The sequence below is a fragment of the Trachypithecus francoisi genome, unplaced genomic scaffold (genome assembly GCF_009764315.1).
Source record: "Trachypithecus francoisi isolate TF-2019V2 unplaced genomic scaffold, Tfra_2.0 Contig01436, whole genome shotgun sequence".
Classification (NCBI taxonomy): domain Eukaryota; kingdom Metazoa; phylum Chordata; class Mammalia; order Primates; family Cercopithecidae; genus Trachypithecus; species Trachypithecus francoisi.
The window spans coordinates 1,123,552-1,138,950 of NW_022681430.1; the positions used below are offsets into that span (position 1 = coordinate 1,123,552).

Below are 15,399 nucleotides of genomic sequence, written 5' to 3' on the forward strand. Positions count from 1 at the left end.
CTGGGGTTGCTCTTGACCTCTGTGTGGGGCTGCCGCATCGTCCCTGAGCACAATGCTGACTGCACAGGCTGGACCACTATCCTAGGCTGGAAAGTGAGGAACAAGCAGATTTCCTCTTGAAATGCCTGCCTGAGCCAGCTGGCCACTACATGAGTAGAAAAATTATTTTGACAGGGATCAAGAAGACAGAGATTGAACAAGATATCTGCCTCAACTGCAGCTGGAGATGTGGCAAGAAGATGTAAGGACTCATTGTAGAAGAGAGAAATATTTTGTTTTTCTATCCGTTTTATTTTTGTCCCTGTAAGGGTAGGAACAAATCTTTCTGGGTTTGGAGTCAGTGATAATACTCACAGCAAGGAATCCAACATCAAATACTGAGATTCTTGTTTTACAAAAGTGATCTATTCTTAAGGTTGTGAAATTGAGTCTTCTATTTGACAAAAATCATTGTTACCCAGAAACATTTTAAAAATGTTAATATAATTCACTGCTTTCTGCATTATGAACAATGAAAGCAAGAAATCTGGCCAAACTGAGATGTTGAGAGGTAGGCTGAAAACTGGCCACTGTACTGTTTCACTAAAACTGGAAAAATAATACAAATGCAGACTCCAGAGGTGAAATTCAGGCGATTTATTGTAAACAGGATAACCCTAGCACTCCACCATACTGGCTGTGTCACATGCTCCCTCTTTCACATCAACTGGTCAAAAAAGAAGACTTTCTTAAGAAGCCTCAGGTAACCAATAACTTAGTTCCACAAATCTCATTTACTAAGCACTGAGTAAACTGCAGTATATGGGGTAGTCTGTTATTGCTCATGGACTGCAGCTTGGACCCATCTAAATGAATCCATTAGTATGCCTGAGTGATCAACAGCAGCTCTAGATCCAACCTGGAAATTGGAAAATGCTGATGCATACTAAACAACAATTGCAGGTTCATGGAAGACTACATGAGATTGCTCTCAGATTTCTTCATGTGTCATTCTCATAAAAAAAGACACTTAAATTTCACCCACTTTTTAAAAAGAGCTAAAAGTTACTCAATAGCGCATAATTTTCCACACAAAAGGTAGGTGGATTTTTATTTACTAGTACAGTGGTGGATTGGAACACTCAGGCCTAATTTTAGATCTGTCTTGTATATACTTGCAGTTTAATGAAAAGCTGCATAGTCTACAAATGCATAAAACCAGAAGGAAGTGATTTCACACACCTTCCGATGGACAAAGACAGGCCTCATACAAGGAGATTCTTGGAAAGTAGGGATAAAAACACGGTCACAGCACCACACTGATCTGACAGTAGAAATGGAGCCCCGCTTTTGAAAGCAAGCCCATAGTTGTGACTATATCGTTCTTGCCCCAAATTGAGATTTGGAAAATGGCAAATGTAAAAACTTAAGATGTGAAAAGATATGACTCTACAGAAGAAAGTCCTAGCCAATCAAATCATATGGGGAGGTAAAATGTCCTTTGAAAACGCCATTCTTTATTGTGCCTGAGTTAGTGGATGACAGGGCCACTTACTGTTACTAGTGCTTGTATATGGAAATATATTCACAATTTCTCTTGAAGCAAGTTTTAATAACAGTAAATATTTCAAAACAGCTGTTAAATCTACAGTAACAATTTCACCTAAAATAGTATCTCATGAAAAAAATATTTTTTTAAAAGTCCACTCCAGTCATCATCTGTGTACGTATTTATATTTATATATTCAAAAAAATAACTTAACATTTAAGGCAAGATTAGACTGGTAGCAACAAGGAATTTTAGAGTCTTATGAAGACCTGCTATATAAGAATGCAAGGCTTTATTTTTTATATTTCCAAAAAGGTGACTTTGTATTTGCTGCCTTTTAAATTCATAAAGGGGCAAGATATTTTGGTTCACATACTGACTGCAATTTCACTGTAATAAAAAGTTATACAGGTGGTTACAAAAAGCTGATGTTGGAAAAGCATGTCACACACTCAGTAGGATCTGAAATTGACCCTATTTGTATGTGTTAAATAAATATGTTGTGTTAAAGCAGTATGTTGATGAGGAAAAGTAAAACTCATGGAACACTGCAAACCAACTATGAAGAAGGAGGTCAATATAATTCAACCAGAATGAAAGAAACCACAGTAATCCTGAGAAATTCGGTTTAGGACAAAATTGATGTAAGGTAAGTCTGTACTTCTAGCATTGTAAATAAGTAGGGTTTTCTAGCATTTTACTAGTTGGAATAAAAAACATGTTCAAATTTTATAAAAAGATTAAAACCATGCCTTATATAACCAGCAATTTCACTAATAAAAGATTACATTGCTTTATCATCTGCCAAATGTAATGTTTTCCACTGATTTACATGAAACCATCAAGTAGAAAGCAAATTTGAGGATCAATTTTTAAAAAGGTATTACTTTCTAAACGTTGTGAAGCCTTCTATGTCAACCTAGGAGGCTTTTAGAAAAGAACTTTTACTTTCTTCGAACAAGTGACTATTTTACAGAATAGGGAAGGAAGATTCTACAGGAATATCATTCATTTTAAGCATTGTTATATAGGGGAAATTTCTCTCAGTAATGAAAAAGAAAAATTTTAAAATATTTAAGAGGCATGTATTTAAAAAATATTCTACATCTATAAGATTTTGTAATTTAATTACTTTGGATTTATAATATTTCTACATAATGACATTTGACAACTTTTCAGTTTGTTTCTCTAATAATGAATCAGAAACTATTAAAGTGGCCAAGATGATTTTCCTAGGCTCTGGAAGACTCAGGAATGCATCCACTTGCACTTTCCCACATGTGGGGAATCTTCAGAGTTTTGCAGCCATGAAGTTAATATGCGGTTTCACAAGGGGAAACAACGGCAAACCACGCTTGAATTCGGTCATGTTCTGAATCACTTCAGGCTGCAAAGAAAAAAGTTTCCTTTTAATGTATTTAACCTAAACATTAGAATAAGGACATCGACTTTTCTGGGGGACACTGGGAGCACACCTCAGTTCTACTCAATATACTGGTTTTTTGTTTTGGCCTGAGGCCGCTCTACTTAATAACCCATGTATCACGATCTGCTGACCTTTCTTCTGGATCAGTAGGTCCGGAGGGTCATGGGTTGGTCTGTACAAACCTATGGTAAGTGTCCTTAGTCCTTTTGGTTTTCCTCTGGGCAAACAAGGGCTGGTTCACCAGGGACTTAGAGGCCTAGCATCAAGGCTTCAGCAGAGTAGCAGAGACTGATGTGCCCACCCACAAAGAGCCTAGTTACACTGCCAGTTTCCTCCTCTTGCAAGTGAATGTCAATCTTTCTAGACGATTAAAATATGCAGGTAACATGGGAGAGACTAAGAAGTCTCTCTCCAATATTCAGTGCTGGGAACGGATGTAGCCAGAGATGATACATTGTAAAATAACACAACTGTTCCAACAGGAGGCAAAGGCAGACAAGGGTAGAGACTGAGTGACTAGATGTTCAGGGAAGAACTAAAGTAGAAGCTCCAATACTTGGTGACCTGAAACTTTTAGTTCATCAGTGTCCCGATGAACAAGCCTCTTCCGGCCGGGCACGGTGTCTCGTGCCTATAATCCCAGCACTCTGGGAGGCCGAGGCGGGTGGATCATCACTTGAGGTCAGCAGTGCAAGACCAGCTTGGCCAACATGGTGAAACCTCGTCTCTACTTAAAACACAAAAACTAGCTGGGCGTGGTGGCGTGTGCCTGTAATCCCAGCTACTCAAGAGGCTGAGGCAGGAGAATTGCTTGAACCCGAGAGGTGGAGGTTGCAGTGAGCTGAGATCGCACCACTGTACTCCAGCCTGGGTGACTGTGTGAGACTCCATCTCAAAACAATAACAACAACAACAACAACAACAAAACAACAAGCTGCTTCTTCTAAATAGAAAGTCCTCTCTCAGTACAATCTAACATAACATATTTCTTACTTGTGGCAAGGCTGGTGCTTGTGACAAATTTATATCATTTTGACATGGGAACTCTCCAACAACAGGACCTACAAGAAAATAAAAGGTTTAATACTTTGTACTTACTGATACTATCACACAAGAACAACTAAAAAAAATCTAAACCAGACTCAGTTAATTAAAAACACTGCACCAGGCCCCATTCATGTACTTCTCAGATTCTCTCAAGGTTGCCTGCTACCCAAGGCCTTAAGTACCTGTCCTGCCTTCTATCCAGAGCCACCCACTGATGGCTCATGATATTCCTGAGGTCATAAAACTTTGGCCACAGCAGTTTTAGTGCCCAGGTCTAATGTGACTTTCTGGCCACCCAGAAGGACCTAGTAAAACTGCCCAGAAAGCCAGGGGAGTTAATGGCCACAGGACAAACTTTGGCTAGTAAAAGCCAGGAAGCAAGAAGGACTGGGAAGTTAGCTTGCTTACCCATACTCCCCACATGCAGTGGTTCATGCAGCCTCTTTGGAGACATCCCAACAGCAAGCCTCTGTGTTTTCCTGTGATACTGTGGCTAGCTCAGCATTCTGTCACCTGGTACTGGCTCTCTCCTTCACTGCCTCATTTCTCTTTTCCCCTTATTATCTGCAGGCATTATCTCCAGTTTCTGTTCTCTACCTCTTTTACTTTCTGGTGTTCTGTAAGGCATGTAGCTATGACAAAGGCCAACCATCAGATGGCTCAACATGAGCCTAAAAAGGCAATATTTAATACTTACAAGAATCCATTTCCCTGGCAAGAACATGGACGGATACCTTATGTCTCCTTGGGGCATCTACTGCCAACATTTCCTAGGCAGAAAGAAGAGCAGGGTCACCCTTTTGCTCCACTAAAGAACTTACATTGAAGTGTTCTCTGATGACTATGAAGACTCAGCTATCACGCAGTCAGATATAGAAAAGATGCTTCCCTTTCTGGCCGGGTGCAGTGGCTCATGCCTATAATCCCAGCACTTTGGGAGGCCGAGGCAGGTGGATCACTTGAGGTCAGGAGTTCGAGACCAGCTTGGCCAACATAGTGAAACCCTGTCTTTACCAAAAATACAACAATTTGCCAAATGTGGTGGCACATGCTTGTAATCCCAGATACTTGGGAGGCTGAGGTGGGAGGATTGCCTGACACCAGGAGGCAAAGTATGCCATGTGCGGTAAGCCAAGATCACGCCACTGCACTCTAGCCTGGGCGACAGAGCAAGACTCTGTCTTAAAAAAAAAAAGAAAAGAAAAAGAAAAGATACTTCCCTTTCTTTCTCCTCACTTAATTTTATTTAAGTTCTACAAATATTTAGCAAGGCAGGCAAGAATTATTCTTTTTTTTCCCCTTTCCTTTTCTTACTCTAAGGAAATAATTATTCTTCACCCAATTTTATAGATGAGAAAACTGAATCCAAGGAGATTAAAAAATTGCTCAAACTCCTACAGCTGGTAAGTGCCTGAGCTAGGATTCACACCCTAGCTTAGTACTCACTGGGCTGGGCTGTGCAGGGCTGTACCTGGTGATCTTTAGTGTCTACAGAGACAATGGTCTGAGCTTAGACAGGGACAAGCACAATGCCTGCTCCTCTAAGAACCTTCTCAGATTCTGCTTGTAAACTGTGGTTCATCTACCAAAAGAGAAAGGAAACTAACAATTACTGAGTCCTGCGTTATATCAGGCACTCTCCTATGTCAGCTCTCTTAATTCTCTGTGAACTAAGCATCATGATGATTCTTACTTTAGAGGCATGGACTCTAAGACACAGCAGCTTACATGAATTACATGGGTCACACAGTTCATAGGTGATGGTGTCAGAGGCTGGAGTCTGCTTGCTCTCTCCATTCCACCATGCTGCTTGGAGGGATTCCCCTTGGTTACTACCATGAACGCCAGCAGTGCTAAGTTGGCAGGTGGATCCTGTGGGGAAGTATGTCCCAACCTTTCCCTTAACAGCAGACTTTTACTGTCTTTTCTAACGGGGTACAAATTGTGACAAAGTTCCTCTGATGTCTTAGCCATAAGCAACGTTTTATATCCTTAGAGTGGAGAAATCATCAGCCAAACCAAATCCACTCAACAGTTACTTACTAATAACTGTTATTAGTTATTAGTAACTGAGCAGTTGCTAATTAGTTACTAGTAACTGAGCAGTTACTAATAAGCCTGGTCCTGTGTGCAAGGAAGCCCTGTTGATGTTGCACAGCAAACCTGCCCATGGCTCCCCGCTCTACTCCCTGCCAGCAGGCATAACAGCCCAGATTCTCACAGGCCTGCTCTGACCTCTCCAGCCTCTTTTCCAGGAGCTCAGCCCAGGTCTGCCTCTATTAACATGTAGTACCTCATCTAAGAACTTCATCTTACTGGAGTAAAAAGTTTGTTTCCAAAGATCTCTTCTCCACTTCCTGTCACCCAAACCTTTACTACCCGCTTGTCTACCCACATCAGCAGACAGCAGAACACCCTCTCCAGTTTCAGATTGTTCCCAATTTTCTGACCAACTCTGGACAATCCTCATTTTTCTAAAAACAAACAACTGCACCTTCTTGCAAACTATTAGTATGTTCTAAGGAACACTACAGTCCCAGGAGATATTTATAGGTATTCTGTGTAAAAAAGGATGCATGGTGAAATCAGTTTAGAAAATGTTAGTCAAAATTAAATAAATGCAGGCTAAAGTCTTTACTGTGGGACTTCTTACAATTTCTACAACACCAACACACTCTGTGATTCTCTAAGAATGGGAATAGCCTTTCCCAAACTTGTATGATCATGAAATCCTTTTCCTAGGTACCCCTATTAATATCTTGCATACCATGGAATACAGCTAGGGAAATGCTATTCTAAACTTAGCTGAAGCCTGGTTATAAATACTCTCTCTGTTTTTTTTTTTTTTTGAGACGAAGTCTCACTCTGTCGCCTAGGCTGGAGTGCAGTGGTGCGATCTTGGCTCACTGCAACCTCTGCCTTCTGGGTTCAAGCAATTCTCCTGCCTCAGGCTCCTGAGTAGCTGGGATTAAAGGCGTGCATCACCATGCCCGGCTAATTTTGTATTTTTAGTAGAGATGGGGTTTCACCATGTTGGCCAGGCTGGTCTTGAACTCCTGACTTCGTGCTCCACCCACCTCCGCCTCCCAAAGTGCTGGGATTACAGGCGTGAGCTACCGCGCCCAGCCCCTCTCTCTTTTTTTTGAAGCAGGGTCTAGCTATGTTTCCAAGGTTGGTCTTGAACTCCTGGGCTCTAGCGATCTTCCTGTCTCAGCCTCCCCAGCAGCTGGGACTACAGGCTATTATTGCAGAATAACAAGAGTAATTTAGATGAGACTCTTCTCTTCCTCTATACAATGCAAAGGGAGCCATGATGTAAAGAAAATACTTTGTCCAGCCATTCATTTTCGTAGCCAAAATGGGTGAAATCTCATTGCTGAAAAAGATGCATTCAAAATACCGGCTTTTGCTGCTCAATTCTGAAACTATAATCTCCTTTTCTTATTGTTAAAGTAATACCAGCTATATTAATACTTGTTTGCAAACAGCCTTAAAACTTTTGCAGAAGAGTTGCGGGGAGAGGTGTAACCAACTCATGGATGATACAAAATCACCATTTTTCTCAAAGAAACTATCAGCACCTTTTGGTCAAAGACTGTTACTTTTTCCTTACCCTCTCACTCAGCACTAGGAGTGGTGAATTACATAAACATTAGAAACTCTAGTACAGGAAAAAATGTGATCAAGCCTCAGTGTACCACTAACTTCACAAAGTCATTCTTTTTTTTTTTTTTTTTTTTGAGGCGGAGTCTCGCTCTGTCGCCCGGACTGGAGTGCAGTGGCCGGATCTCAGCTCACTGCAAGCTCCGCCTCCCGGGTTTACGCCATTCTCCTGCCTCAGCCTCCCGAGTAGCTGGGAACTACAGGCGCCCGCCAACTCGCCCGGCTAGTTTTTGTATTTTTAGTAGAGACGGGGTTTCACTGTGTTAGCCAGGATGGTCTCGATCTCCTGACCTCGTGATCCGCCCGTCTCGGCCTCCCAAAGTGCTGGGATTACAGGCTTGAGCCACCGCGCCCGGCCTCACAAAGTCATTCTAATGAGAATTGTAAGCACTGACTTCTGTGCTGGTAGCTATAATACATCCCTAGAAAAAAATACCATAAAGTAGAGTATCTCTCTAAAAGGATGTGGGCACAGGGTGGGACTGAGTCCCCGACCAAACAACCTAATGACAAACCAGAAATGGCTAGAACATTAAGGGACAATTGTAAGGTACTATAGTAATCACAGAGTATAATTTTGCTCCTTATTTTGAAAAACAGGCATAACAGTATTTTATACAAACTAGAGGCCCCAATATATTACAAAAAATATATGTAACACTTTAGGTACAATTCCATTGCAGCATACATTTTGAATTTTTGCATTTAGCATACTTATTACACATTAATATACCTACTTAATGGAAATTTTGCTGTCCTTAGAATTTTTATAGAGGGGAAGATTTAGATGGTGTGAACCTCTTTTTTTTTTTTTTGAGACAGAGTCTCGAAATGTTGCCCAGGCTGGTGTGCAGTGGTGCGATCTCAGCTTGCTGCAACCTCTGCCTCCCAGATTCAAGCGATTCTCCTGCCTCAGTCTCCTGAGTAGCTAGGATTACAGGCACCCGCCACCACGCCTGGCTAATTTTTTATTTTTATTTTTAGTAGAGACAGGGTTTCACTATGTTGGCCAGGCTGGTCTTGAACTGCTGACCTCATGATTCACCCACCTCAGCCTCCCAAAGTGCTGGGATTACAGGTGTGAGCCACCGCACCCAGCCGGTGTGAATCTCTTAAAGTTTGCTGGAAACACTTTAATGGTGGTGCCTCCCTTTCCTTTTGATAAACTTCCTCAGTGAGCACAAGCATGTAAAACTTATAATATCTCTGACCATGATTCAAAGGTGAGTAATCATTTATTTTAAAAAGCAGCCATAGTGGCACCTAAATGGGTGAAGACAATTTATAGTTGTCAGAGTTTGGAAAATAATCTGATTCTCAAGTTCTTTTGTTTTCTTCGTTCTTCCTTCCCACCAAACAAGCTCAGCAATATTCTTTGCAGAGTAGGGTGGAGAACAGAGAGAAGAAACTGAAAGCGTGCCTAAAAAGGTAGATTTGGAAGTCAGGAAGGGCTGTCACAGTCCTTGGTTTAGAGCATGGGTCAATCTTTTGACTTCCTTGGGCCACACTGGGAGAAGAACTGTCATGGGCCACACGTAAAATACACTAACAATAGCTGATAAGCTAAAACAAAAAAAAAATTTTGCAAAACATCTCATAACGTGGGCTGCACGTGGCCTGCAGGCTGCAGGTTCGGCAAACTTGGTTTAGAGGGAAAGGAAAACAGTACTTGGTTCAATAAAAACTGTCTTTATTCTAAAAGTCATTAAGTGTTTGTTTCAAAAAACTTAAATCCACAAAAACACCTTCATAAATCCAGCCTGAATGGCTTCAAAGCAGCAACACACAATATAGCACATACAATAGGTGTTTTGGTTTTTTTGAGGCACAGTTTCACTCTGTCACCCAGGCTGGAGTGCAGTGGCATCATCTCCACTCACTGCAACCTCTGCCTCCCAGGTTCAAGCGATTCTCATGCTTCAGCCTCCTGAGTAGCTGGGATTACAGGTGTATGCCACCACGCCCAGCTAATTCTTATATTTTTAGTATAAATGGGGTTTCACCACGTTGGCCAGGCTCGTCTTTAACTCCTGACCATAAGCGATCCTTCCGCCTTGGCCTCCCAAAGTGCTAGGATTACAGGTGTAGGCCACCATACCCAGCCCTACAATACCTTCTTATGAGTAAAAATCTAAATATATGAATTTGACTTACCTTGTAGAATTTGATGATATCTTCCTTGGTAAGTGTCTTTAAATAAGCAACTTCAGTGTTATCTGAAAAAGTAATTAAACAATATTTTACTAACATTTCCATATGAAGTAGCCCAGAACAGTACACTAAATGACAATATACTTCACTCCAAGACTCTTAAGTATCCATATATATTTTTTGAGACAGTTTCACTCTGTCGCCCACACTGGAGTGCAGTGGCTCGATCTCGGCTCACTGCAACCTCTGCTTCCTGGGTTCAAGTAATTCTCCTGCCTTAGCCTCCTGAGTAGCTGGGATTACAGATGCAAGCCAACACGTCTGGGTAATTTTTGTATTTTTAGTAGAGACGGCGTTTTGCCATGTTGGCTAGGCTGGTCTTGAACTCCCGACCCCAAGTGATCTGTCCACCTCAGCTTCCCAAAGTGCTGGGATTATAGGCGTGAACCATCGCATCTGGCCAAGTATCCATATTTTTTTTTTTTTTTTTTTGAGATGGAGTCTCGCTCCGTCGCCCAGGCTTTGGTGCAGACGCGCAATCTCGGCTCCCTGTAAGCTCCGCCTCCTGGGTTCATGCCATTCTCCTGCCTCAGCCTCCCAAGTAGCTGGGACTATAGGCGCCTGCCACCAGGCCCAGCTATTTTTTTTTTTTTTTTTGTATTTTTAGCAGAGATGGGGTTTCACTGTGTTAGCCAGGATGGTCTTGATCTCCTACCTTGTGATCTGCTCACCTCAGCCTCCCAAAGTGTTGGGATTACAGGCGTGAGCTACCGCGCCCAGTCAAGCATCCACATTTTTAAGTGACCATTTGCTTTGATTTCAAATAAAAGTAAGTGGGTGCTGGCTGGGCACAGTGGCTCATGCCTGCAATCCCAGCACTTTGGGAGGCCAAGGTGGGTGGATCACTCAAGGCCAGAAGTTTGAGACCAGCCTGGCCAACATGGTGAAACCCCATCTCCATTAAAAATATAAAAATTAGCCAGGTGTAGTGAAGTGCACCTGTAGTCCTAGCTATTCGGGAGAGGCTGAGACATGAGAATCACCTGAACCCGGGAAGCAGAGGTTGAAGTGAGCCAAGATCACATCACTGTAGCCTGGGTGACAAAGCAAAATTGTCTCAAAAAAAAAAAAAAAAAAGGGGGGGGCCAGGTGTGGTGGCTCACACCTGTAATCCCAGCACTTTGGGAGGCCGAGGCGGGGGGATCACCTAAGGTTGGGAGTTCGAGACCACCCTGACCAACGTGGAGAAACCCCATCTCTACAAAAAAAACAAAGTGGTGGCACATGCCTGTAATCCCAGCTACTTGGGAGGCTAGGCAGGAGAACTGCTTGAACCCGGGAGGCAGAGGTTGCGGTGAGCCGGAGATCGCGCCATTGCACTCCAGCCTGGGCAACAAGAGTGAAACTCCGTCTCAAAAAAAAAAAAAAAGAAAGTGGATATAGTGCAATGGGTAAGAGCCTTGGCTCAGGAGCCAGGCGAGCCTGGATTCACATCCTGGCTGTCTGGTTATAAGCTTTTGGATTCTGGCCAGTCATCTCAACTTTTCTGAGCCTCAGTTTCCTCATCTGGAAATGGGGGATAACAACTACTTAATAGGGCTGCAGTGAGAATTAGGAAAAAGATATATGACAATAACACAACGCTAGGTACATGGTAAATGCTCAATAAATGAGAGATACTATTATCATTAATAGTGAATCCAACTGCCAGACACATTATAGGTAGGCCGGACATGGTGGCTCATGCCTGTAATCCCAGCACTTTGGGGGTCTGAGGCAGGAGAATTGCTTGAGCCTAGGAATTCAAGGCTACGGTGAGCTATGATGACACACTGCACTCAAGCCTGGCTGACAGAGTGAGATACTGTCTGAAAGAAGAAAACAAAAATAAAAATTATGGGTAAGGAAACTGAGGTCCAAAAACGGTGTCTTGACCAAGAATTTTAGCTTGTTGGTGTCAGAGTAAGAACACAACCCACATCCCCTGACTTCTAGTACAGCTTGGCACAATTCATTGTTTTTTTTTTTTTGAGGCGGAGTCTCGCTCTGTCGCCCAGACTGGAGTACAGTGGCCGGATCTCAGCTCACTGCAAGCTCCGCCTCCCGGGTTTCCGCCATTCTCCTGCCTCAGCCTCCCGAGTAGCTGGGACTACAGGCGCCCGCCACCTCGCCCGGCTAGTTTTTGTATTTTTTTTTTTTTAGTAGAGACGGGGTTTCACCGTATTAGCCAGGATGGTCTCGATCTCCTGACCTCGTGATCCGCCCGTCTCGGCCTCCCAAAATGCTGGGATTACAGGCTTGAGCCACCGCGCCCGGCCACAATTCATTGTTAATCTATGCTCTAGAAGCAAGGTGAAGCTGATTCAAGACAGGAGACTTCAAGAATCACAGCTCTCCCAAATCTGAAAGGAGTAAAAAAATCTTTGGAGATCCCTATAGGCAAATCTCCTGTGGCTCAAGGGTAGCATTTGCCTCAAAGGGGTTCAATCTGATATTATCTCATTTTTTTAGTATTATGGGAAATACTTAGGTACCTGTGATCAGAATCTCAGGATACACTGATGAAACAAAAATGTGAAATTGAATTATTATTAATACTTTATTGTGAGATATGGGTGGATCCAGGTCTAGGTTTGGAGGAAAAAAAGAGATAAGGTTTCTAATAGAAAACTGGAGTTAAATTAAGTAACAGTTCTTTAGAAGTGCCAGCCATCCCCCCACCCCAACTCCCCAAATAGGTAATGGAATATCACCTACAAAATGAATACCATTTTGTAGAATGGCCTTAATCAAATGTTACTTGAATGCCATAAATGTTGGGGCCCTAATTTTATCTTACCTCTGTCAAAATGATATTGCTGGGAGATGATTTCTCCCCAGTATTTAGCACACTCTGCAGATAGCTTCTTTGGTTTGTCTAGTCGACGAATTGCTAATGCTTGAATGTGTTTTTGGAAGGCCTCTTCTGTCATGTCCTCTATGGACTTTTCCATGGTAATTAAGAAAGCTTCCACTCTGCTTTCTAGGTAGTGAGGTGGCTTTTCTGACTGGATGATGAATCGCAAGCCCTGTATGCCATTGGCTCGACGTGGCCCGCTGAAGACGATATAGCCTGAAACACAGATATCAGCCAGTCAGGACCTTGGCATTTGAGACCTGGGTCATTTTTAATCCTTTAAAAACTAACCTGTCTGAGCAAATAAAATCTAGTTTAAGGTTTTAGATTACTCGCCTCTTAAAGAAATATGAGCACTTAAGATAGTTTCAGTTCCTAAGGACAGAGCAGAAGAGCTCTCTGAAGAATTACAAGGTTGGAGACGACTTTTTCTTCTTCTTAGGAAAAAAAACCCTATTCGTTATTCAAACTCCCATCTTGTCATTCCTCACTCTCTGCTAGCTAATCCTCTTCAATTTATGCTAAAGTTACTCCTAGACTATAAAATGCTGGACTCATTTTCATCCCTTAGTCACAGTCCTAGCTGTGTTTCCTTTAACATCCAAGTTCAGCATATGAACCTGGCTCTCCTACTGTACTTCTTGTTAAGTAATCCATTCCTGAACCAATTCATTCAGAATGCAACTCTCTAGAGATCAAGCTAACTAAAAGTCATACTTCCATGTTATCTCATGAAGCCGTGCACTACCTCCCTTCAACACCTTTTCAAAACCAAGCTCTTGGCTTATCTCCTTCAGCTGCCCTGCCCTGATCCACCACCTTCAACAGCTGTGGTGCCTCTGGGTCTCACTTCTGAGGAAGTTTCTTTCTTCAACATAGCCACTCATAGTTTGATTTTTTTGAGATGGAATCTCGCTCTGTCACCCAAGCTGGAGTGCAGTGGCACGATCTCCGCTCACTGCAAACTCTGCCTCCTGGGTTCAAGTGATTCTCTGCCACAGCTCCTGAGTACCTGGGATTACAGGCATGCACCACCATGCCCAGCTAATTTTTGTATTTTTAGTAGAGATGGGGTCTCACCATGTTGGCCAGTCTGGTCTTGAACTCCTGACCTCAGGTGATCCACCTGCCTCAGCCTCCCAAAGTGTGGGGATTACAGGCGTAAGCCACTGTGCCCGGCCAATAGTTTGAGCTCTTATAATAATATTTACCATGCTGTACTAAAATTATTCCTCTACAGGCCTGCCATCCTGATTTGACTGTGAGCTCCTCAAAAGGAAGGACCATCCAGAACATCCATTTTCCATGTCCAGCACCTAGCACAATGTGTATTTAAACAATGACGGGTACTTGGAGAGACTCATCCTTTTTTCACTGGTTCCCTTCTGTCATTACTGGGGCTTCTTTGAACTTCTTTCCTCACTGATCAAATCTGCCAGGACCTCCAGACTTTTAACAATGTCTAAAACTGCAAACACTTGCTGAGAACCTTCTGTATGTTCCAGGCTTGGGATATAAAGATGAATGAGAGATAATACCTGCCCTCAAGGAACTCAAACTTTAGTGAATCTAAGCTCCTCTGGATGGCTTGTTTCTCATCTTGCTATCCATAAGCTTGTCCTTAGTATCCTTTCCCCCCACCTAAAATGCCTTTTATTGACATGTATGTAATATACAGTATCATCTCATAAAGAATTGCTTTAATGTCCATAAGATAGTGATTGCTTATCTTTTAGAAGTGGATTCTCTGTAACAAGGTTTTCTCAAGTCTCTCTAAGTAGAGCATGCCTGATACACTGTCAGGTGAAAATGTGGAAAATGTTTTACAGGGAAAATAATTCATCAAAGTCTACAGTACCCTGCTATTTCCCCACTTTCCTCTCACCCAACTGCTCCTTGGTGCGCAGGGTGTTGAAGCAAGGTTCCGAGATAATCTGACAGAAGAGCTCCAGAAACATATTCTCTGAGGTGCTTTGCATGTCTGTTTGGTAGTATATCTCGATGCCACAGTTATTGTGAACTTCATTTCTCTGCTGATAAACAAACCATCCTCCTAGGAAGTTTCAAAAAGACAGCAGCAAGTTCAAAAACTTATTTGGGGTTTAATAAAGTCAATGCTATGTCTGCCCACACTTACGGATGATAATTTAGACATTAATAGAAAAGGGAGGTAGAGAAGCCTGGAGTTATATTTCACTGATTTCACTTTTCTGATCATGTCCAACTTTGACCAACAGTCAAACTTTCTGATTATAAATTGGCAGCACTAAGTTCCCTCTCATCAGAAGGAGGGGAGCCAGCGACATGGCTCACATTTATAGTCCCAGCTACTTAGGAGGCTGAGGCAGGAGGATCACTTGACTCCAGGAGTTTGAGGCTGCAGTGAGCTGTGACTGTACCACTGCGCTCCAGTGGTACAGAGTGAGACCCTGTCTCAAAAAAACAAAACAAAACAAAACAAAACAAAACAAAACAAAACAAAACAAGCAGAAAGAGAGGAACGTGGCCTGTAAGCCTCTCTCCCTCACCCACCTCACATTCTTCTAGCTTTTTCATACCTTTTTTTTGAGACAAAGTCTTGCTCTGTCACCCAGGCTGGAGTGCAGTGGTGCCATCTCAGCTCACTGCAACCTCCACCTACTGAGTTCAATCAATTCTCCTGCCTCAGCCTCCTGAGTAGCTGGGACT

At 42.6% G+C, this 15,399-nt stretch overlaps 1 protein-coding gene across 6 annotated transcripts in view; it reads right to left on the reverse strand.

The window, feature by feature from the left end:
- Positions 1-621: 621 nt before the first annotated feature.
- The window catches only part of IDE (insulin degrading enzyme), a 121,547-nt gene continuing 106,769 nt past the window's right edge, over positions 622-15,399 (reverse strand). For 5 of the 6 annotated variants that reach the window (XM_033224505.1, XM_033224471.1, XM_033224461.1 and 2 more), the window contains exons 20-25: positions 14,597-14,764; positions 12,655-12,927; positions 9,819-9,880; positions 4,699-4,771; positions 3,948-4,015; positions 622-2,915 (exon numbers count right to left, since the gene is read on the reverse strand). In XM_033224505.1, coding sequence (XP_033080396.1) covers positions 2,820-2,915; positions 3,948-4,015; positions 4,699-4,771; positions 9,819-9,880; positions 12,655-12,927; positions 14,597-14,764 — 740 coding nt within the window. In that variant the 3' untranslated portion in view covers positions 622-2,819. Of the gene's footprint in view, positions 2,916-3,947; positions 4,016-4,698; positions 4,772-5,298; positions 5,584-9,818; positions 9,881-12,654; positions 12,928-14,596; positions 14,765-15,399 lie in introns of those variants that run through there. The other variant, XM_033224479.1, reaches the window with a different exon arrangement.